The sequence below is a fragment of the Thalia democratica genome, chromosome 6, assembly GCF_965202585.1.
Source record: "Thalia democratica chromosome 6, ktThaDemo2.hap1.1, whole genome shotgun sequence".
Classification (NCBI taxonomy): domain Eukaryota; kingdom Metazoa; phylum Chordata; class Thaliacea; order Salpida; family Salpidae; genus Thalia; species Thalia democratica.
The window spans coordinates 32,819,006-32,843,841 of NC_139170.1; the positions used below are offsets into that span (position 1 = coordinate 32,819,006).

General features: G+C 24.0%; 2 protein-coding genes across 2 annotated transcripts; one reads left to right on the forward strand and one right to left on the reverse strand.

The window, feature by feature from the left end:
* Positions 1–605: 605 nt before the first annotated feature.
* Positions 606–6,144, forward strand: LOC145838993 (potassium channel subfamily K member 2-like). The gene is made up of 6 exons (XM_082946609.1): positions 606–803; positions 1,105–1,225; positions 1,839–1,993; positions 2,832–3,015; positions 3,795–3,917; positions 6,062–6,144. The coding sequence occupies exons 1-6, from the start codon at positions 606–608 to the stop codon at positions 6,142–6,144; spliced, it is 864 nt and encodes a 287-aa protein (XP_082802735.1).
* Positions 6,145–13,007: 6,863 nt separating this feature from the next.
* On the reverse strand, positions 13,008–20,647 carry LOC145838994 (potassium channel subfamily K member 2-like). Its single transcript, XM_082946610.1, has 6 exons — positions 20,450–20,647; positions 20,039–20,159; positions 16,607–16,761; positions 15,528–15,711; positions 14,648–14,770; positions 13,008–13,096 (listed from the first exon to the last, which is right to left on the reverse strand). Exons 1-6 carry the CDS (start codon positions 20,645–20,647, stop codon positions 13,008–13,010), a joined length of 870 nt encoding a protein of 289 aa, XP_082802736.1.
* Positions 20,648–24,836: the final 4,189 nt, after the last annotated feature.

Sequence of the window (24,836 nt, forward strand, 5' to 3'; positions counted from 1 at the left end):
TCTCTGGTAAGATTTTTGAAAACTGCTTAGATAACAGTTTTTTGTTCAGGTACAGTAAAAATATAACTTTAAATTTTAAATGTTGAACTATTTAGTTTATAGTTTTATGGAACGTAAGATTAAGTTTTATTGTCCTGTGTAGTGTTAATAAACTTACTTATTCCTTAGTAATTTTTTGTTGAATACTTATAAAATTTTAAACTTAAAAATATAGTAAAATGTTAGAAACATTTAAATCTTTTTGAGCTTATAATTGAAAACACTATACATAAGAAAAACAAAATGGCTTCGAAATTTCATTTTCTGTAAAGTCATCAAATAGAACTAGTTATATTGTAACTTGTTATTATCAAAGTCTTTCAACTAAAATAAACTTGGTAATGATATAAACAACAAAATATAAGCTTAGTATTTATCAATTTACTTAAAAATTAAAAGTATTAACTACTAAGTCTTTTATTTATAGACCTCTTAAAGGATATATTTGTTTTTGTTATTTTAGTATTTACTATATTCCAGTTACTAACGTTATGAATATAAAAACTATTACAAAAGAAGTATTTATACTAAAACATAGGTAAATTCATTTTTTTTTAAACCCAACAATGAAATGGATGAGCATATGCATTATGATTGTCTGCTACATCATGTACTTGTTAGCAGGAGCGGGAATATTTCACTGGCTCGAGTACAACCACGAGGAAAGTATGTGCAACAGCGCCATTGTGCGGATACAAGATTACAAACAGAAGTTTAACGCCAGCGCCAGCTTTAACGACACTGACTTTATTCAAATTATTAAAGTTTGTTATTTGTAGAAGATTTAAAGATAGATATATATGATTTTTTACCGACATTCTTTTGTTTTTTTTAACAACTATAAGTTAGTGGTTTACAGTATAGTTTAAGATTGAAAGCAATTTGTTCATACAAACATTAAACTACGTTTATAATTTTATAATTTACGAAAAGAGACAATTACTAAGTCGATAAGTATAAATCATTTTCTACTCATAAAATACCACTAAAAATGTGATAAATTACTACTCAAAAACATTTTGTGTTTATTTTAAGTTTTAACTGAAACAATTTAATTGTAAACAGCTACTGAAATCAGCAACAGACAACGGGGTTGTGTTCAACAAAGATGGAAACCCACAATGCGCACACAATTGGCAATATGATAATGCTATATTCTTCGCTGGTACTGTTATTACAACTATTGGTTAGTTTTTAAATAGTGTAATTGTTTGTAAGTTACTACTTATGGTCAGTTTTCGGTTTATTAATAGAGTTAATCTGCTATACCCTTATTTTTGTCATCTATATGTACTTTCAAAGTTTGTTTTAACTTATTATATAAATCTAGTTTTTTTTAGGTTTTCAAAGACTTTTTAAACTAATCCTATGCTTTTTTCATAGTTGTTGATATCTTCTAAGTGAAGCTTTGAAATATTGATTATTTTTTTAGTTGTAGTAATGCTAAATTATTAATATTAGAGATCGTGTTTAGAATTACATTATAAAAACTATAAATAACTTAAAGCAATAAATCGGTGCTAAGTACTAAAGTGTAAATTAAGTTCTCTTAAATATTAAAGCAACATATCAACTATAAGTAAACTTTAATATTCTATATTTTCGCTGATAAATCACAAAACTTAATTTCATCAAGTGCTTAAATCAAATTTTTCTTAAAGCTTTAATTTTGTCTGATTAACTGCTTTTTCAATTTAACGTCGTTGTTTGAACAAAGTTAAAATAATTTCTAGAGTAGAAACTAAAAAAAAACGTTTTTAGACTTTTCAATTTCTTAATTGTTGTACAAAATTATCCAGGATATGGAAATATTTCGCCGAATACGCGCGGTGGAAAAACATTCACGGTATTTTTTGCACTTTTGGGAATTCCCCTTTTCGGTATAATGTTTATGGCTATAGGAGACAAATTTGCAAAGCTGTTCAAAAAACTCGACAAAAAACTGGCGCGTAAGGTTTGTTTTGATAGTAGTTTTTAATGTTTTTGTTTTTGTTAAAACTATACTTTTAATCAACTAGTATTTAATTAGTAAATAACAAAAAACATAGATTAAAACTGTTAACTGAGATTAATTTTCAATATAATTGACTAAAAATAAATTGAATAAGCAAAATTAAACTTTAAAATAAATACTTAAGTTAAAGTTGTTTAAATTGTAACAAAGAGGTTTGTAAAAAATTTAAAAGTTCTTTTTTTTTTGTAGGACTTTTGGTTTTTAATGTTATAGTATGGTTTTCTCATCTCAATATGTATATTCAAGTTCAAATGATAATAAATAATAAATAAAAGTAAGAAAATATTGATTGCTTTTTAATAACGTTAAAGTGCTTTTGTTATTACTAATATTTTTTTTTGCTGCACTTTAAAGTTAAAAAAAAAATTGCAAAACTTAATTTTATTCAATTTATCTTAGTCAAAGTAAAACGTTACGCTTAAATTTAAATCAACTTAATTCTACTATAAAAAAAAAGGTTGTTAAAAAGTTTTTAAATTGATCGTTTTTAATAAAAGTTTAATGTATCATAAGACATATCTAGTAAATTATGTATTGTTTGTAGTTTATATAAAATGTTAAAAAGATTAACTGCAAATATAATTAAATAATAAGAAGGATAGTTGTCATGTCATATTTCTAAACTACAAGTGATATAAAAACATTAAAAGTATCAAATTGAACAAAAAAAATTCTTATAAGTCTAAATATTTATATATAACTTAGTTTGTTGTTGTTTATTTATTAAGACATCATAAAAACCAAGAATTTAATTCATTAAAAATCTAATTACAAATAGTTAAAAAAGAAAACTCGTCTTCGAAGCGGGATCGTTCTTCTTCTATCCATAATCTTCCTTGCATCTCTCTTCATGCTCATACCTTCCGTTCCCTTCCACCTGAAAGAAGGTTGGCAGTACCTTGATGCCGTCTACTACACCTTCATCACGCTGACCACTATCGGTTTCGGGGATTTTGTTGTCGGTAAGTTTATTCAAAAACAGTTTGAACTATTTGTTTAATGAATGAATTTTTAACATCTCTAACATTGTGTATTAAAGTTTGGCTGGAAGTTAATAATGTTAATTTTATAAATTCGAAATGCATAAATAGCTAAAAGCTCAGAACGTTCTCACACAATATTTAGTTTTTGATTTGAAATTTGTTTTTGTTTACATTAAACTGTTCAACCTTTGTTGTATGAAAGGTTAGGTTTTAATGTAAATTTTAAAAACATCTTATACTTACTCTACTATTCTTAATAACTTTTAAATGAAAAAAATGTATACATGATTATATCTTGTTCCAAGGCATAACTACCAAGTGTACAAGTATTTTCTGTTAAAATAAGACTTTATATAATTTTGCTCGAAGCTGAAAATCTAGACAAAAGATAAACTAGGTGAACTTGAATTAAGTTTATCAGATTTTTAAACTATAACAAAAGTTAGACTTTTTAAGTGTTTCAAAGTTTTTTCTACAAATAACTTCATGTTATCTAATAAAAACAAATAAATTTGAATATATCAAATTCAAGCTAGTTGCTTCTCTAAAGTAATAAAATTCGTATTTTAGAGTAAAAATGGGTAGCAAGCAACTATATATAAGTTTAAAAATTAAGTCTTTACTAATACTATAAAATTTTGTATAATATTACTAAATATTGTTTTATTGCAGTAAAGTTCAATTTGAACAGAAAGTATTGGGTCCACTAAATTTAATTAAGTTAATTATATCTGAAAATAGCTGAAACAATGTTGCAGGAACAAACCCGGATATCTATTACCCGCCAGGGTACCGAGTTTGGGTGTATTTCTGGATAATATTTGGATTAGCGGGTATGTCAACCATCATCAGTTTAGTAGGGGACTTCATTAAACCTGCCTGTGAGTTTATTCTAATTTTAACCTATCATTTAGCTTTTATATCAGTGTCAAGCAAAATGTTGAAAAACATATGCAGTCATTAATTTACTATTATGTGTTGAAATATTAAACTATTTTTTTTACAAAATACAGTGAACTATAGCATTGAAATAGTCTACAAACTTGTAATAATTGTAAGCATATTTTTTCTAAGATTTATACATATATAAACTTAAATGAATTATTAGCAGTAGTTTTCAAACTAAGCAGTAGTGTATGTTTTAAACCTTTACAGTTTTTTATTTGTAATCTACTTGCTTTGAAAATTTATTACCGTTCACTTGAAAAGTAGTATTAAGTGCTTTAACTATCTAGTTGTGTTTTAGATGTGCAAAGTTATCATTATTATTACAAAACAATGATCAATAAACTTATACAACGCATTGAAAACTGCTACTTTTATGTTACCACAGATGTTTTTGTGTTAAAACTTTATACCGACTAACGGCGTTTCACTGCTCTAAAATAAATTTAAGAACAGATCTACGGAGTCTATAAAATTTTAACACACATTAGAAAAAAAGCATGTATAATTATGTATAATATTTATGTGAGCATTAACTATAAACGAACTTTATGGTTTGAAAACTAAGTTTGGAATAAAAACATAAAAACATAAAATTGTCTACAAAAACTATAAATTTAATAAAAGCATGTACTAACCTTGTACTAATCACTAACATGTACATGGTTAGTACATGGTTAGTACAGGTTAGTACATGTTTTTATTAAATTTGTAGTTTTTGTAGACAGTTTTATATTTTTATGCTTTTATTCCTATTTTGTTTTTAAAACATGAAGTTCGTTTATAGTTACTACTCATATAAATGTTATACATAATTATACATGCTTTTTTTTCTAATGTGTCTTAATATTTTATAGACTCCGTAAATCTTTTCTAAAATTTATTTGAGAGCTGTGAAACGTCGTTAGTCGGAAAAAATTTTTAACACAAAAACATCTGTGGTATATATTCTGATAAGCTTAGCTTATCAGGATCTCTAGGATTTAACGCCTTTTAATGTTATATCTTATACTTTTATGTTCGTAGCAAAAAAAAATAAAAGTGTAACTATTTGGTCTTTAAAAATTATAAGTTTAATTTAAAAAATAAAATTATCACAATATAAAACTATATACACGCATTTAAAAGCTATTAAAGTTTTATGTTTTTGTTTGCTTACTTGGCTTATAAAGTATTGGAAAATAATTCTATTCCAGTATTGTCAATTTTTAACTGTCGGATTTCTAATATGGCAAGTTTGTTAGTTTGTTGTTGTTTGCACTGATATGTTATTTTTGTGAAAATAAATTTTCAAAAAGAGTGAAAGTTTTGTTAACTATACAAGTTTAATTCTGCATAAGAATTAGTACAATCTTTTTTTGTTGTTGTACTGAGAGTTGTTTTAGATTTAGCCTTTGTTTTTCTAATAATTTATACATTGTTTTTCATATGTTCTTATACTAAAAAAGGTAGTACATGTAAAGATTATTTGATTTATTTAGTGACTATATATTAACAAACTAGTATTAATTTTTCAAGAAATCTTGGTTACAAATGAATGTTTTTTTTCAAAGTTCTATCAGCTAGTTCAGTGTTTTATTTTTCGTTTGCATGTAAGATAAAAGCAACTTAAAAATAAATTTTAGCAACGCTATAAAAATTTGTATTGTTTCGTATTTATTACATATGTTTTCGCTTTTGACCAAAATACTAAGAAATTTAAAATATATTTAGTTTAAACTGTATTTAAAAACAAAAAGACATTGCTTTTAAAAAAACCTATTTTTTAATTTTTTTTTACGTTATATATCTGCTTTTCATTAACATAACAAAGAAAAATAAACTTTTTCACTTAAAACTGTGTTTAAAAACAACTAGACATTGTTTCTTCTATTAGAATTATGGTATCTGTATTTCCTTTACATTAATAACTTTTTTCAATTTGTCTTCTACATTTTTGTCAAATTTTTGACCATAAAAACTAATGACGTATAGGTTTAAAAAATAACTTTACTCACAATTTCTATAACCTTAGTCAAGTATTTTACAAAATGTTAAACAGTAAAGTCTATAATCTTTAAAAAACACATTAAATTAACAGCAAAGCAAAAAGAAGAAAAAGAACTAAGTGATTTAGCGAGAAAAATTGAAGACAAGCCAAAACAGATTGAAGAAAAGTTCTGACTCTTGTTTTACAGAACTTTTTAATCTTTATATTCAATCATTAAAGTATACTTTGTAATCTAATATTTTGATTATTGTTATTTTTTAGTTTGAGTTTCTGTTCAAGTTTAATTAAAACATAAACGTAATAAAAGCATTATTATATATTATTTTTTTTTGTAACCAATACTTTTAATAAATAATTGTTCAAATATCTTAAGTTTACTATTATATAATAAATTTTCTGATGAAGACATTAGTTTGTCACAATACAATAAGTTCAAATCAAAAAAAGATTAATGACTTAAGTAAATAAAGTGACGATTACAAAAAATTGTTGTATTTTTAAATATGTTCACATCAAAAATTATCTTTACAGAACATAGTAATACATAATGTTATAGATATGTTGATTATAAAAACAAATTAATCACTTTAGCTTACATTTTGCACTTTCGTATTTGTTTTTATTTGACAACTTTTATACATATGTGTCTTAACTGGTTTAGAAAATTTTCAACATAGAAATTACAAATATAGTCTATAAGCTGTTATAAACTTTTTGTTTTTTCTTTATTAACAGAATTTCATTTGTTATTAAGATTCTTTTTTATTAAATGTGCTTATGAATGTACCATTAATTAGATGTTATGGTTATTTTGTTAATTTAAAACAGTTTTGCTGCAATTTTTTTAGACTTTTGAAATTTTTGAAACATAATTCTTTACATAAACAAAAGTTTCGTTCAGGGTTATTGTTTATTTGCTATTAGTAGTTTTTAAAAAACCAATTGAGATTTTGTACTGATTTAAATAAATTTTTAACTTTTAAGTCCTTAATTTGCACAATTAAATGTTTTTAATCAGTTTATTTATTGATAGTTTAATAAACAATTAATAAAGTTTTCCAGACTTTAAACGTATCTAATTGCGGATTAAAAGTATTTCTTATTAGATATATTTGTATCCAAATTAAAATTGTATCCAAAATTTTTTTTTTTTTTCATATTTAGAAAATATAAAACTAATTTTATACATAACAATGAAATAATTATAAGCTAAAGTACTAAGTTTTTGCTTTATGTTTAATATCATTAAACCAATGATTAGTCAAAGTTATCTATTTAAAAATAGTAATCTTAAAAATCGAAAAAGTAAATATAAACTAGTGTTAATATAAAAACAGAAATTAGAACTAAAAATTGAGTCTGTACTTTACATAGTTAGTATAAATTAGTAGAAATAATATGTTTTTAGGAGGGTTTTCGAGAACAATGCACAATAACCTTTAAACTAAAACTTAATTAAAAGTATTCATAACAATCTTGTATGTAGAACAGATGTATAAAAATTTTCAACAAAGCTTTTGAATGTGTAATTTTATTAACTGCTAAATTAATTTTTGACTATCAGATAACAAACTACTTTTTAAAAAGCACGTCTAAAACTTTTTTTTTGGAAATTTATTACTTTAAATTAAGATTTTCAGTAAAACGCACTTATTTTAGTTAAAGATCATAATTCTAAATTTTAAATTAATTATGTAAATACACAAATTAATATAAAATACTAAGTAAATAGTTTAGATTAAGTTTGCTAAGAAAGACTCGAAAAAAAATTAAACAATTTCTATCATAAATCATACATCTGTAAATTATGTTATATTTCTAAACAAAGTTAGAAGCTACATTATAAACTTTTCAAAATATGTTATTACAACAGTTTAATATAAAAAAATATGTAATAGTAACCGTTTTACTAAAAAAAAAAATTCACAGCTGTGTTTTTTGATGCTATGCTATTTAAAAAAATACGTAACATCTGTATTTACTATTAAACTGTAGCTTAATTTTTCACGAACTTTATTAAAGCTCATCTTTTTTATGTCTACAGTTTATCCATCCTCTGCTCGCAACTCTACCTGACAACCTATAGTTTTTTACAACATAGAAAAGTAATAAAATTTTTAAAAGCATAAAAAAATCATAGTTTTATTCAGTATCAAAATCAACTTTAACTGTTTTTAACCATTTTAAAACATGCAAAACTAGTTATACATATTAAACAGAACTATGATGTTCTTATTATAAATACTTTTTATTAGCCAAACTAAACTTATATAAAACATTTTTAAGCTTTAAAACACTTTAAACCTGGTTAGAATTAGATAATGGTTTTAAGTAAGATAAACTAAAGGCTTATGTTTAGCAATATAAAGTTATTAAAAACGTAATTTGAAAATTAATTAAAAGTCTTTTAGAACGTTGTATAGTTTGTATCAAAGGTGTAGCTTGGGGTGGTGCACTGCTGCAGTTTTACCACCTTAAAATTTTGTAATAAATGATTAAGTATATCTAATGTTGTAGTTATCTTATAAAACTTATTTAAACTTAGACAACGACCATTTTGCTTTTATACAACGACTGCTGCAAACTCTTAGCTGACTGCCGCAAATGAACTCAAAAAAGCATAATTTATTCAAGAATTACCGTAAAATCAATGTCTTGCAGTAAGTAAGCAAAGTTGAAAATTACTTAAAACAGTACAGGCTTAAGTATCATTCCATAAGCTATTGTAGACAAAAAATATAAACAAAGTTAAGCTACTGCAAATGGTTACAGTTAAGTTTATCTACTCACATTATTAAAAAAAAAACAGTTCATTTCTATTAAATGCGACAATAAAATAAAAAAAATTGTTATAAGATAATATACTATAAAAATAGATAGAAAACCTTAACTTAAGTCTTAAAAAAATGATTACTTTTTTTACTATGTGCGTAGATAAAATTTACTATAAGTTATTGTTGTTATCATAAAGCTAATGAAATATTTAACTAAATTACTTTTATATGTAAAACTTGAGAGTGGAAAAGCATTTTTAAGAAATTTGTTATAAACTTCTACTTTACCATTACAGAAATAGAATTTAGATATATACTATATATCAAGTATTATAATTGAAAATTTCAAATATTTAAGTAAAGTAATTAGCCTTAACTTAAAACAATGGTGTGACCAACCCAATTAACTTAAATTACTTAGATAAGTTTAACGTTTTAGGACAACTTAGTCTTTTGTTTTTTATTTTAGGTTTAATCTTTATATAAACAAAGTAAAACTTTTAGATAGCAATGTTAAAACATGATTTCCTTGCCACACACTTAAAAAAACTAAGAAAAGATAAAAAGATACTCAAGTTGATCCAGGAAACTTAAGAGAGACCAAAATTTAAAAAACTTAGGCAGACTAAAGTAGTTTTTGTTTTCGACTTTAAAAATATCAACCTTTTTAAAAACTAAAAATAAGTGTTTTACCCAAGAGCCAAATTAAAATTAACTAAACTAATTAAACTGTTTTGTACTGCTATAATAGTTACATATTTATAAATAATCTTAGAGTTTTTTGAAAAATTCAACAGCTTTAACTACTAAACTGAAAATGGTTGAGTTCCTGAGAAATTTTCTGTTATCAAAAAATAAAATAAAATACAAAAACGAGACCTTTTAAATATTAAACCCCTAAAAAACTATTGATATTAAACTCGAACAAACAACATTAAATTAAAAATAAAATTAACAAAAGTCTAAAACTTTGTAAAACAAATTTGTGCAAAATATTAAAGGGCATGGGAAAAAAATAATTAAGACTTTTCTACATGCTGTTCTTGTTTCAAATTTTTTTACTAAGCTAATAGTTACTTTTTAATAAAATCTAAACTTCAATTTAACTTGTTCGATACAACCAATTCAAAGTCAGAGGGTACAATAGGTTTGTTTAAAAAGGAGCAAACTAAAACAGCAAAAAAAAACTATTTTGCTAAAAACCTATATTCTTCTTCATTTTTAAAATTATTGTTTTCAAACTTATTCAGCCTAATCTACATGATGTTTTTTTTAGACGGAAGTTTCAAAAGTTTAAGAAAAAAATGTTTATATAAAAAAGATCTTATTTTTTACTTTTACCAAATTGTATTATATTATGAATGAAACATCTCCTCAACATTTTAGGTGCCTTACTATAAAATAAAAGCGAAGATACACTTTTAATGTAGTTATTTATTTGTTGTTTTAGTTATTTTATTCGATAAGGATTCTTTGTACTCTCTCACTATGAATTACCATATCTCAACAAATAAACTAATTTTTTAACTAGGTAAAAGAAAACTTGAAGCTAAATTAAAATATAAAATTAAATAGTTTCAGCAAATACTCTATAGTAGATGTTAAAAGCAAAGTTTTATCTTGAGGTATAGCAAAAGTTCAGTTGTTTTTAAAATTGTTGCTGAGAATTTTTTTTTTTAACATTTTAATACCATTAACGTTATAGATTAAACTAAATTCTTTGTTTCTGAAAATATTCAAAGGTATTTTTAGTCATTTCAGGGTTGCTACACGCTCGGGGTACTAAGGGAAAATTAAAGAACTTTCAAACTCTGATAACTCTCAAGAAAAGTCAGGGTATTTTGATTTTTTCTTAAAAACACAGGGTGACTCAGGGCAGTCTTAATTTTTTATAGTAATCTCAGGACAGTTTTTTATGGATTTTAGATGACATTTACTAAATTTAATTTTAATGATTTGTTATTATAAACCAACTTATATAAAAAAAAAAATTTTATTGATTTTCAAAACTTCTTTAATTTTGTTTCGGGTTATAAATATCTCAGAGTGACTCAAAGAAAGTTAAGATCACTCATGGAAATTTTTTTTGACTTAATTTTTAAGTTTTTAATTTGGGATTTTATTTTCTGAACTGCCTAAGAAAAATCCCGAGCGATGCCACTGGTTTGTATAGTTGTTTTACAACTGATAAAAATGATGAACTAAATAATTGTTTTTTTAATTAACAACTATACTAAAGTTTGTAGGAGCTCAAGCTTTGGTAAATTATTTTTACAAATAAAATTATATACTTAATTATTTACTCTAAAGCGGGATTTCTAAAACTCATTTACTAAATCTCCCCTTTTTCAGAAACTTGAAAAAAAATCACCCAATATGATTTGATAAAGTTGTTTTTTCTTCTTGAGTACGCACTTTTGAGCCAAAAAAGTTGTATTCGAAATGTAATTTAGTCTAGAACTTCTTATGCACGCACTTTTTGGCTGTGTTCAAAATAATTTACAGGGCTTGAAAAAATAGTTTACAGTTATTTTCTTATATCCCCAGTAAAGTGTATTAAATGAATTAATATTAAAAAGCCTTTTGTAATCTGTAATCAATTCTGTTTAAATATGAACTGTTTTTAAATTAATAAAAACTTTAGGTTTTTGTGGACAACTTTTGTAGTCAGCAAGTCATTTTTACTAAAAAATCCTTTCTAGTGTCTACTTGTTACAGAAATTTACTTGTGGGCTGCATAATTTAAAAAACTAATACATAAGAAATCTAAAAAACTCTAGCAAAACTGTAATAAATTGATTTATAATTATTGTGATCTAGGAAGTACCATTGTGAACTGATAACCAAATTTGAAGCGTATTTCAAAGTATTGAGTGTAAAAGACTAAATTTTATTTGTTTTGCACAAGTAATTTTTAGGTTACTTAGCGGGTCTAAATTTGACTGGATCTAGAGTAGACCGTACTTTACTAATCTAAAATTGAACTGAAATATGATATTATAATAATCTGATATTCAACGAATTTTAAACATTTAGAAGTGAATGCTAAATAACTTATTTAAGTCGCACAATATACTTAAATTATTTTATAAATAGACATAGTCTAAAATTATTTTACAATAGATTAAAAAGTACAAAAGAATGAAAAGAAGAACAGCTGATCTAATTTTAGGAGTTTGACCAACTGGTTGATTATCTCGCATGAAAAGTGGTTTTATCAATAGCTTCTGTAAATGCAGAAAAAGTATTAATTTCAATGCTAAAAATTTTATAATCAAGTTATTTGTTAAAATTAAGTTTCATATTATAATTTTTGAACTATATTTTTCGTAGTAGAATACCATGAAATAGTATTTGACTTGGAATAACTTTTCAAAGCTAAACCTTAATCCTAACAATATTTTATTTTCTTTATTAAGTTTAAAAAAAAATAAAATTAAGAGTTTTTCAGTTAATTTTGTGAACAGAAAGTAATCAATTAAAAAAAAAATATTAGATTAAAATTTTGTTTTTTAATTGTAGCAGTCTTTTTTATGGCTTATTTTATTCTGTTCAAAAATGAATTTGTTTTCTAGCTATCAACCTATAATAATAATTTAACAGATGAAAATAGTGAAATTGTTAAATTATTTTAAATTAAGATAAAACAAAAAATAGTTGTACTAATAGTTTACAATTCCTTTATATACAGTGTTTTTATTAATAATAAATCAAGTCAGAAAATGAAACTGGCTATAAGAATATTTTTAGTGAAATAGCTAAGGTTATTTCAAGTAAAGCCCTTCAAATAGAGAGATTACAATGGATATGTTTAAAAATAATCAAACAACAACAAATATGAAGGTGCAAAATGTAAGCTAAAGTGTTTTTTTTATAATCAAGATATCTAAAACATTATATATTACTTTGTTTTATAAAGATAGATTTTGATGTGAACATACTTTAAAGTCTAACAGTTTGTAATCGTCACTTTATTTATGTCATTAATTTTTTATTATTTTGCACTTTTTGTATTGTTATAAACTAATATATTCACCAGAAAGTTTATTATATACTGGTAAACTTTTAGTTATTATAAACATTTGTTTATTAAAAAAATTGGTTAAGTAAAAACAATATATAAGACTACTTTTATTGCATTTATGTTTTAGTTTAATTTAAACAGAATTTCACACTAAAAAGTAACATTAATAAAAATATTAGATTACAAAGTATACTTTAATGATTGAATATAAATACTTAAAAGTTCTGTAATACAAGAGTCAGAACTTTTCTTCAATCAGTTTTGGCTTGTCTTCAATTTTTTCCACTGAATCACTTAATTCTTTGTTTTTTTCTTCTTTTTGCTTTGCTGTTAATTAAATTATTCTTTAAAGTTGTAAATATAAGTGCTATCTCACTGTTTGACATTCTTCAAAATACTTGACTAAGGTTATAGAAGTTGTTGTTTTAAAAAATATATACTTCATAAAAGCTGTAAATCATTAGTTTTCATTATCAAAAAATAAAAAATAAAAGGGTGAAAGACAATTTGAAAAAAGTTATTGATGTAAAAAAATATATACCACAAATTGAAATACTAGAAACAATGCTTAGTTGTTTCTAAACATAGTTTTTAGTGAATAAATTTTATGTTTCTTATCTTTGTTATGTTAAAAAAAGCAGATATATTACGCAAAAAAACAAAAAAACTAATAAATAAGTTTCCTTAAAAACAATTTTGTTTTTAAATCAGTTTAAACTAAATATATATAATAATTTATAGTATTTTGGTGTTAAGGGAAAGTATATGTAATAAATGCAAAACAACATAAATTTGTAGCAAAAACTTATCTTTATGTTGCTTTTATCGTACATGCAAAAGAAAAAAACTTTAAAGTCAATGATAAAACTTTTAAAAAGAAAACATTCATTTGTAAAATGAAAATGTCTTAAAAAATTAATACAAGTTTATTTAAAAACTAAATAATAATAAAAAATCTATACTTGTTCAAGCTTTTTTAGTAAACGAACATTTAACAATAAAAAACAATGTATAAATTATAACAAAAACAAAGGCAAAGTCAAAAAAAAGTATAAGGAAAGCAACAAAAAAAGACATTGTGATAATACTTATACAAAATAAAGTTTGTATAGTTAGTAAAACATCAATCTTTTTGAAAACTTGCTTTTACAAAAACAACGTATCAGTGCAGACAAAAACAAACTAACGAACTTGCCATATTAGAAATCCGACAGTTAAAAATTGACAATACTGGAATAGAATTATTTTCCAATACTTTATAAGCCAAGTAAGCAAACAAAAACATAAAAATTAAATAGCTTTCAAATGCGTGTATATAGTTTTAGATTGTGATCATTTTATTTTTAAAATATAACTCATAACTTTTAAAGGCTGAATAGTTACAATCATCTTTTTTTTTTGTTACTAACATAAAAGTAGCAGTTTTCAAAGCGTTGTATAAGTTTATTAATTAATATTTTGTTATATTAAATTTAGCACATCTAAAACACAACTAGATAATTAAAGCACTAAGTACTGCTTAAGGTGAGCGTTAATAATTTTTTTAATCAAGTAGACTACGAATTAAAATCTGTAAAGGTTTAAAAAGTCTAAACTAATAATTTACTGCTAATACAACATTTGAGTTTACACACGTATAAATCTAATTAAAAAAAACTATGATTACAATTCTTACAAGTCTATGACAAACTGGTAGAATAATTTTAATTCTATAATTTACTGAAGTTTGTAAACAAACTAATTGCATATGTGAGTTTAAGTACATAGTTTAACTTTGCAACACGTAGTATTGAACTAATGATTACATTTATTTTTTAAATGTTTTAGTTGAAACTGATATAAAAGCTAAATGATAGATTAAATTTAGAATAAACTCACAGGCAGGGTTAATGAAGTCCCCTACTAAATTGATGATGGTTGACATACCCGCTAATCCAAATATTATCCAGCAATACACCCAAACTCGGTACCCTGGCGGGTAATGGATATCCGGGTTTGATCCTACAACGTTGTTCTAGTTATTTTCTGACATAGTTAACTTTGATTAACGTAATGTTTTCTGTTCAAATTGAACTTTATTGCAATAAAACAATACTTAGTAATACTATACAAAACTTTATGGTACTAATAACGATTTATTTTCTAAAGTTATATAAAGTTACTCACTACCTATTTTTCACTTTTTATTAAGTATTTTATTACTTTAAAAAGGCAACTAGTTTAAATTTAACATATTCAAGTTTATTTGCATTTATTAACTAACATGTGATTATTTTTATAATTTTTTTCAAATACTTCAATAAGCTAGTTTGTTTTAGTTTCAAAATTTGATAAATTTAATTCAAGTTAACCTAGCTACCTTTTGTCTAGATTTTCAGCTCCTTGCAGAATAGTCAAGGCTTAATTATATAACGTGTAATTTAAACAAATATCCTTGTATTTTTAGTAGTAATGCTTTGGAACAAGATATAAATAATTTTTTACAACTGTTAAAAATAATAGAGCAAGCATAGGAGTTTTATTAGTTTACATTAAAACCTAACCTTTCATACAAAAAAGGTTAACCAGTTTAATGTAAACAAAAACAAAGTTCAAATCAAAAACTATTTTTTGTGTGAAAACTTCTTGAGCTTTTAGCTATTTATGCATTTTACTAATTAAAATTTTTCACTTCAATTCAAATTTTCATACACAATGTTAGAGTTATTGAAAATTTATTCATTTAACAAACCGTTCAACCATTTATGAATGAACTTACCGACAACAAAATCCCCGAAACCGATAGTGGTCAGTGTGATGAAGGTGTAGTAGACGGCATCAGGGTACTGCCAACCTTCATTGAAATGGAAGGGAATGGAAGGTATGAGCATGAAGAGAGATGCAAGGAAGATCATGGATAGAAGAAGAACGATCCCGCTTCGAAGACGAGTTTTCTTTTTTAACTGTTTGTAATTAGATTTTTAATGAATTAAATTCTTGGTTTTTATGCTGCCTAAATAATTAAACAACAACGAAATAAGTTATATATATATATATGTGTATAAACTTGTAAGAACTTTTATTGTTCAGTTTGATACATTTTTATTGTTTTATATCACTAGAAAGCTGGTTGTTTTTTTATTTTCATATTTCATAACTTAAATTTTAAAATATGACATAACAACTACCCTTCTTAATATTTAACTATATTTGCAAATTATTTTTTTCTACATATTTTGTAAACTACAAACAATACATAATTTACTAAATATGTTTTATGATACATTAAGCTTCATTAAAATTGTTTTATATTTAAAACATTTCAACAATATTTTTATTAATAATAGAATTAAATTAACTTAAATTTAAGCGTAAAGTTTAACTTTGAGTGAGATAAATTGATTAAAATTAAGTTTGGCAGTTTTTCTTTAACTTTAAAGTGCAAAAGTTAAAGTAATAACAAAATCACTTTAAAGTTATTAAAAATTTATATTTTTTTTACTTTACATTTATTATTTATTATCATTTGAACTTGAATTAAGATTTTGAGATAAAAAAAGCGTACTATTCTATAAATAAACCAATAGTGCTACAAAAATAAACAATGTAAAAGTGCTGCTTTTAAACTTTATGCAAACTTTTGTTTTAAGTTTCAACTTAAATGACTTCAACTGAAAGGTTCATTTTAAACTTTAATTTCGCTTATCCAATTTATTTTTGGACAATTATATTAGAAGCTAATCTTAGTAAACAATTATACGCTAAGTTTTTTGCTATTTACTAATAAAATACAAATTGATTAAAAGTATAGTATTAACAAAAACAAAAAAAAAGTTAAACTCTACTGTCAAAACAAACCTTACGCGCCAGTTTTTTGTCGAGTTTTTTGAACAGTTTTGCGAATTTGTCTCCGATAGCCATAAACATTATTCCAAAAAGGGGAATTCCCAACAGTGCAAAAAATACCGTGAATGTTTTTCCACCTCGCGTATTAGGCGAAATATTTCCATACCCTTTATAGTTTTATATAAAGATTAAGAAATTAAATTGTCTAAAAAATTGTTTTTTTTTTCTTTTAATACTTTATCTGTAAAGATCCTAAAGAAAGTAAAAAATTTTTTATCCCCAATACTAATCAAATTAGTTTACCAAGAATTTTGTGAAGATGTTTATCCTAGTAGCCTAAAACTTGCAAAAGTCATACTAATTTTTTAGTTAAGAATTAGAAACATTACCAGCAAACTATAAACCTATTTCACTTCTATCTAATTTAAATAAAATAACTGAAAAAGTAATCTATGATCGCTTGTACAGTTTTTTTTTCTATAAATTAAGTTTAAAATAATTCTCAGTTTGGCCTTTGACAAAATCATTTCACAACTTTAGCTTAGTCTGAATTTTTTAAGAGGTTCTGTCCTACTTTGTTGAAGGAAACCCAGTTTGTGCAGTCTTTTTGATTTAAGTAAAGCATTTGATAGTGTGGATAGGAATATCTTACTAAGGAAATTCGAATGTTATGGTGTCAAAGAAAATATTCATCTACTTATCAGTTCATATCTAGATAGGAGGAAGCAATTCGTTAGCTTTGGCGGATATGAGTCAACCTGTGAAAAAAATTAAGTTGGTGTACCTAAGAGCTCAATATTAAGACCGTTGTCATAAGACATACAAATGACTTTCAGAATAATACTAGTTTAAACGTCTTCAACTTTGCAGACGATACAATGTTATACAAAACATTAAAAAAAGACACCTAAATGACAATAATAATTTTAACACAGAACTAAAAATGGTATCAGCTTAATTTATGGGAAACAAACTTAAACTAAACTATAATATAACCAGAAGCATGATTCTACATCAATCAAAAATTGTTTTTGGAAAAACATGATCCTAGTGTAAAATAGGTAAAACAGTTATAATAAACACAAATAGGTATAAATATTTGGCATTAATTTTAGACAGAAATTTAAAATAGTCAGTACATAAAAAAACTGTAAAAAATAAATTACAACAAAAATTGGGTGTATTTTATAAAACCAGACACTTTTTAAGTGAAAAGGAACTGTATTTGATCTTTAATTCTTTGTTCATGAGCAATGTTAGATATGGCTTGTTGTGCTGGGGAAGAGCAAATAAAAATGTATAAATGATATCAATATTCTCATTTACAGAGCACTTAGATGCATACATTATAAGAAATATGATGATAGTGTAAGAGAATAAAAATCTCAGAAAAAAATATAAAATGTCTCTATATATAATAAATTAGGTCGGTTTATTTTTGAGTTTAAAACTGTTTTGTAACCTGATAACTTTAAAAATTACTATAAAAGTGTAAAAAATGTCAATAATTATCATACGAGGTCTTCAGAAACAAATTTTTCTACCTAGATTCAACAGCAAAATAGGTCATAAATCGCTAATCTAAGGTTAGGAATCGATTTATCGATGAAGCCACTGTTATTTTCAGTTATTTTGGAAATTTCCAGGATGAGTTTAAAAGTTATCTATTAAGTAGTTACATATTGTTTATTTAACGATAAAAAACGCTCAAAAAGTTTGGTCCAAGAACCTGGTGCACGAATAAACCTTTCGGTTATCGAGTCATACACCCGAACAGTTTTACGTCATGTCCAGGACTAGCGATTAAATAGTGATTCTCAAGGTCATTAGTAATCATTGCTACTCGTTTGTTTACTTTTTTTAAAGTTAATAGTAGTTGTCATTTATTACCCAACTATTTTTTTTTTTTTTTTTTTTTGTTCTTTTGTTTAAAAGTTAATTTGTTTGGTTACAATAACAGTGGTATAGTCTAAATTGCAGCATCTTCTACCTGGTTATTCTAAAGATTATCTTTTAAGATAACTATTTTGAATTAAGTTCAGAATACTTACAAACATTTTTTTTTGTTTTTTTTAGCATACCAGTGTGAAACCAAAATAATTATAGATTTATATACTTTAACAGAAAATTAAGTATTTAAACAGTAAGCTGAGATAACTGTTTCAAGCAAGTTTTTTCGCCTTCTATTATTACAATTTTAGACTTAGACTAGTAATGAAAATATAGAAAAACATATTTTGAAACAGAAGGAAATTTGTTGTTACTAATTTAGTTATTGTTTTTTTTTTATCAAACGCATAAACTTTACTGTACTTTTCTTTATATTTTAATTTATAAAAATTAAGGTTAGTTATGGTAGAATTCACTGATTTAAAATTATAAAAAAATTATTAAATATATCTATAAAAATGTAAAATTATTTTTACTTTTCAAGTAAAATTATAAAATAAAGTAAAAATTAGCACAAAAAACTGATAAAATTTAACTTAAAAATATTTCAGCGTATAACATTTTTACTTTCTTTTAAGAGATTGTAACCTACCATTCAAGTATTCACATGTTTGCTATTAGTATTGTTTGTTTCTTTTAATAAGTTATTCAAAGTTATATATATTTTTTTTAGTTCTTATGTTACTAACCAAGTTTTTCAGTGCATTTTTTAACAAGAAATTCAGATAATTTTTGTTAAGTTTTCTTTTCTTACATTTCGTTTAATTGGTTGTTTTATTACTAAAAATTTAAACATTAAAATGATTTTAAAAAAATTGTGGAATAGCTCGTAAGAAACTTTATAAGCATGTGGTGTTCAACTCAATAACTAAAAGGTTCCTTTGTACACCAGGTCCTTAGACCAAACTTTTTGAGCGCTCTTTTTATCGTTCAATAAACAATAATTTAATAAATCTTTAGTTTAAAATTTGTTTTAGTTTTGTTTAAATATTGTCATTCAATTGAAAAAGCAGTTAGTAAGATAAAATTAAATATTTAAGATAAACTTGTATAAAAAACTTAACAGAGGGGAAATGTTTTAGATTATGATTAAAAACAAGGAACATAAAAGTTCACTTATAGTTGATATGTTGCTTTAATATTTAAGAGAACTTAATTTACACTTTAGTACTTAGCACCGATTTATTGCTATAAGTTATCTATGGTTTTTATAATGTTATTCTAAACACGATCTCTAATATGCATATTCTAGCATTACAACTAAACAAATCATCAATGGGTCAAAGCTTTACTTTGATGATATCAACAACTATGAAAAAGCATAAGTTTAGTTTAAAAAGTCTTCGAAAATTTAAAAAAAAACTATATTTGTATAAAAAGTTTAAAACAGACTTTGAAAGTACATATCGATGACAAAAACAAGAGTACGTCAAATAAACCGAAAACTGACCATAAGTAGTAACTTACAAACAATTACACTATTTAAAAACTAACCAATAGTTGTAATAACAGTACCAGCGAAGAATATAGCATTATCATACTGCCAATTGTGTGCGCATTGTGGGTTTCCATATTTGTTGAGCACAACACCGTTGTCTGTTGCTGATTTCAATAGCTGTCGAATACAATTAAATTGTTTCAGTTGAAACTTAAAATAAACACAAAATGTTTTTAAGTAGTACTTTATCACGTTTTTAATAGTATTTACCAGTAGAAAATTATTTATACTTATAAACTTAGTAATAAAATTTTAAAATGATAAACGTAGTTTAGCGTTTGTATGACTAAATCGCTTTCAATCTTAGGCTATACTGTAAACCTCTAATCTATAGTTGTTAAAAAAACAAAATAATTTCTGCAAAAAATCTTATATACCTATCTTAAAATCTTCTACAAGTAGCAAACTTTAATAATTTGAAGAAAGTCAGTATCGTTAAAGCTGACGCTGGCGTTGAACTTCTGTTTGTAATCTTGTATCCGCACAATGGCGCTGTTGCACATACTTTCCTCGTGGTTGTACTCGAGCCAGTGAAATATTCCCGCTCCTGCTAATAAGTACATGATGTAGCAGACAATCATAATGCATATGCTCATCCATTTCATTGTTGTGAATGAAAATATTTAAATAATTTCTTATTAGCCTGATGTAACATTTAACATTTTACTGGTAATCCGTTTGACAAATTGTGTGAGAGTTTAAAAAAATAAAAAAAATAAATAGATTATTTTCAAGCCTTACTGAGTAGATACTTAAATTTTATGCTTAAAAATGAGAACTTAGTTACTATATTTAAAAAACACTCGAAAATTGAAAGATTAAATAGTAACCCTACATTGTTGTATAAGTTATTAATTGTAAGTTAACTTACTAACTCAATTACCAAGGTTGAGGAAATACCTTCGTCGTATATTACATACTCTAACTATTATTAAACTATCTACATAAGTAATATATGACGAAAAGATTTGCTTAATCTTTTGAATTTCGTGGATTAATGAATTAATTTATTTTATAAAAGTTTTACTATTCATTACGTTCGTAACTGTAACAAATACTAAACCTTCAAATATAAATAAACTTTTTTGAATCTGTATCAATAAAATGTTTAATAGTTAACTTTTTTAATTGTTTAAGTAAATTACTAAAAAACAATTTTGTACTTTAGTTGTTTATATCATTATTGATTTTTTCTAATTTAAAGTTACAATAATGACAAGTGACAATTTTAAACCTCATATAGCTTACCAAATTTTTTGACTTTACGGAAATTAAAACTTGGAGCTAAATTATTTTATTTACTTGTGTATGTTGTTTGAAAATATTAGCTTAAAAATATGTACAAAGTTTTTAAAGTATTAATTTGATTTTAGAGTGTTCAATTTTCTAAATATTTAACAAAAAAAATAAGATGAATAATTAAGTAAATCTACTATTATTACACACAACAATAAATTTAGTTTTATATTATTAAAAACTATAGGCTATATGTTTCAAGTTTTAATTTAAAGTTATATCTTTACTATACCTAAATAGAAAACTGTTCTACTGAGCAGTTTTCAAAAATGTAACTAGACAGCTACTTAAAGTGTTAACTTTAATTATTTATTTCGCGAGTTTACACGTTTCGACTAAGTTAAAAGTTAGCAATCGTAAATGAAAAGTTAGAATTCAAACAAAATTAATTTCTTTTTAACTAAAATAAAGTAGAAAAGTTGATGTATAATAAAATAAAAATAAAATTTAAAACTTGAAATAAGTGAGCTGCGAAATCAAACGTTAAAACTTTATAACTTTTTTTATAAGTACAAAAACAGTGCTTTGTAATAATGCTGATAGCTTTTATTTTTATAATAATAAAAACTTTAAGTTTCAATGTCTTGTTAAAGTAAAGAGGATAGTTACAAATATTTGTTAAAAAAGCGGTAGTTTAGTTTATTGTCCTGATATCTTAAAAGTTTTAAAACTTATCTTTACAGAAATTTATAAAAGTATAACACAATTTTCACACTAATGTTTACGTAAACTTTAGAAACTTTTAAAATAACTTACAACAAAAAAATTAGTAAAACAATTTAATTTGAAATTAAACTCTGTATTTTTTTTAGAAAGAACTGTTTATAATAAATACTTTGTTAACTGTAGAGTTATTTTGAAATATTTTAAGCGATTTAGTGTTTTTTATATGCCTTTTATAATAAAAGAAATACTCCTAACAACATTGAAGTACACAACGTAAATATTAAAATGACTTAAGTGTACAGTACTTGATTTTATTTATATAGGTTTAATTAAAAAGAATAAATAAAAAAATAAGAAGTTTTGAAAAGTTAAGTATTAAATAAAAATTTAAATTGTATTAAGTAGAGTGGACATTGTTAGAAAGTATTCTAAAAGAATGAAAAAGAAAACAAATACTTTAACTGTTTTATAACTGTCAGGTAGTTTATTAGCTAAAAAAAAAACTAAAACTCTGTTTACAACAAAATTTACACAAAATAAATTCACTATGTTTGAACTTAGTCTAACCGTTAAAAATAAAAGTGAGTTTTGAAATTTAAACACTTAAACAAAACTTTGATAGATGCTCACATAAAATCCATGAAACGTTTTTTCAGCAAACTAATGTAGCGCTGCTGATTTAAACGTTTTTGACTTGTGAAATGCTTATAAATTATTAACAACTTTTAAATACACTAATTTATCAAATTTTAACGCCTTTAACATTAAAATGTATGTTACTATTGTATAATAAATCATGTTTTTCATTAACTTCTAAACAAAAAAAGATCTCTACCTATCAAATGTTATAAAATAGACATTAAAATTAGTTTAGTAACACTAAAAAACAAATTTAATAAAATATGTAGGTTTTCTTGATAGCAAGCTTAAAGTAATAAAATTACTGAAAATACTAAAAAAGTTTAAACTAAAACTTGACTAACTAACTTTGCATTTTGTACTAGTTAATAATATTTTCAACAATAAGGTTTAACTAACTCTTAAACAATAACATAAATAAGTTTAAACAATTAAAAACTGTTAATAATTAAACTAATAAATTGAAAAACGTAAATCTATAGTTAAAAACTTTCTATATTTTTAAAGAAAATTACAAATTTTAAAAAGTTAACACATTTCTTTTAATAAAGTTATCTAGTATTATTGTATCTTAATTTATCTTACTTTGTTACTAAACTCTAAAGCTAAAAAACAAAGAAGCTTTGAATACTTTTAGCAAAAAAAAATGTATCTAAATAATAATGCTTGACTAACACAAGTTTTTAAAATAATTTAATTTTCTTGAAAACTCAGTAAAATTTTTTAGTAATTTTATTTTTCATTTAATTGATTTAATTTTAGTGATAAAAACAAATGCAATAGTGTTGTAATTTATTATTGCAAAACTAATGAAGCTATGAGTAAACTTAAACAGTTGTCTATGTTATAAAGTTTATAACAGTGTTGCAAAATTGATGTTGCAAAAGTATAGTTTGCGCTTATTAATGTATTACCTGTCTTATGTATAAAGTTTAAAGCTAAACTATATTTTTACTTTTTCCAAAATATTATTGCTAGTTCCTATTCATCTACAATTTTTATTCATAAATTTTATGGAAAAGTTAAGCAAATATAAGTATACACAAAAAACTTAGCTATATACTCATTATAAAACAAAAGTTTAGTAACTGAGTTTAATAAGCATTATAACTAGAATTCGAGTAACTATTTTAAAACATTTAGGTTGAAACAAACTTTACAAAATCGTATTAACTGTCTTACATGATTTTGAAATGATATTAAACATATTTTAGATCAGATTAGCTACAAGTACTTTCATAAAGTTGTTTCTTTTTTTTTAATTTTTGAATGTTTATAAACTTGTGATCTTACTTTTCAACTTTGTTATAAAATTAAATAGTTGTAAGAATGCATTTAATTAAATTAATTGTATTTGCTTATTTGTTGTACCTATATATTTATAAATAAAGCAACTAAAATTAAAGCTAATTTTTTTTTTGTTTATTTTACCTCTTTTTAAAGCAGCAATACAACTTTTAAGTTTAAATTTTATTATTCATATAGTCATTTATCTATTTACAAATAACATTAACAAAAGGTCTTCTAAGTAAAAACAACAAGTTATTCTTGAATTGATAACCCAACATCTAAAAGCGCGAGAAAATCAGTTTTTGAAACAAAATTCGTTCAATAAATAGTTTTTAACTTTTTGACCAAAACTATGCCTGCTTTATACAAATGCAGTACAACTTTATTGTTCACGCTTTTTCACTAGTGTGTCATAAAAACAGCTTTTTTTTCTTCAAATCACGCTCGAAGTAGCATGAGTGTAGTGTTGTGGTTTCGAGCAAACTATTGTAAAATAAAATATTTATAAAATTCTCCTTCTGAATTTCAAACGGCAGAAGCTATTAAGGATTGGCTTTCCAGTAAGTTACAGCAGCTTTTGATGAAGCCTTTTAAATTAAATTTAAAGTCTACTTATTACAATTACAGTGACTTTCTTAAAACTAAAGCAATTATTCGAAGAAATACTTAGTACTTTAGCTGTTAAATCGTACAAAAGCTTTGTAGTTGTATTGAATTTCTTGAAATGGCAGCAATTATGTCACAAATTTATAAAATATTCGAAAACATGTTAGTAGTATGAAATTAGGAGAACTTAGTTAGTTTAAAATACATGTTGTTGCCTGTTTTACTAAGACAGCTTTGAATTGTAAATTAAACTATACTTGTTTAGATTAAGCCACTGAATTAAAAACTTAATTTATA

Bases quoted from the DNA above. Each gene is read 5' to 3' on its own strand.
- LOC145838993 (XM_082946609.1), top strand. From the start codon at position 606: ATGAAATGGATGAGCATATGCATTATGATTGTCTGCTACATCATGTAC. The intron at 1,226-1,838 runs GTTAGTTTTTAA...AAAATTATCCAG, and splicing joins TACTGTTATTACAACTATTG to GATATGGAAATATTTCGCCG. The intron at 3,918-6,061 runs GTGAGTTTATTC...TTAAATTAACAG, and splicing joins GGACTTCATTAAACCTGCCT to CAAAGCAAAAAGAAGAAAAA.
- LOC145838994 (XM_082946610.1), bottom strand. From the start codon at position 20,647: ATGAAATGGATGAGCATATGCATTATGATTGTCTGCTACATCATGTAC. The intron at 20,160-20,449 runs GTTTGCTACTTG...TGTATTCGACAG, and splicing joins ACTTTCTTCAAATTATTAAA to CTATTGAAATCAGCAACAGA. The intron at 13,097-14,647 runs GTGAGTTTATTC...TTTAATTAACAG, and splicing joins GGACTTCATTAACCCTGCCT to CAAAGCAAAAAGAAGAAAAA.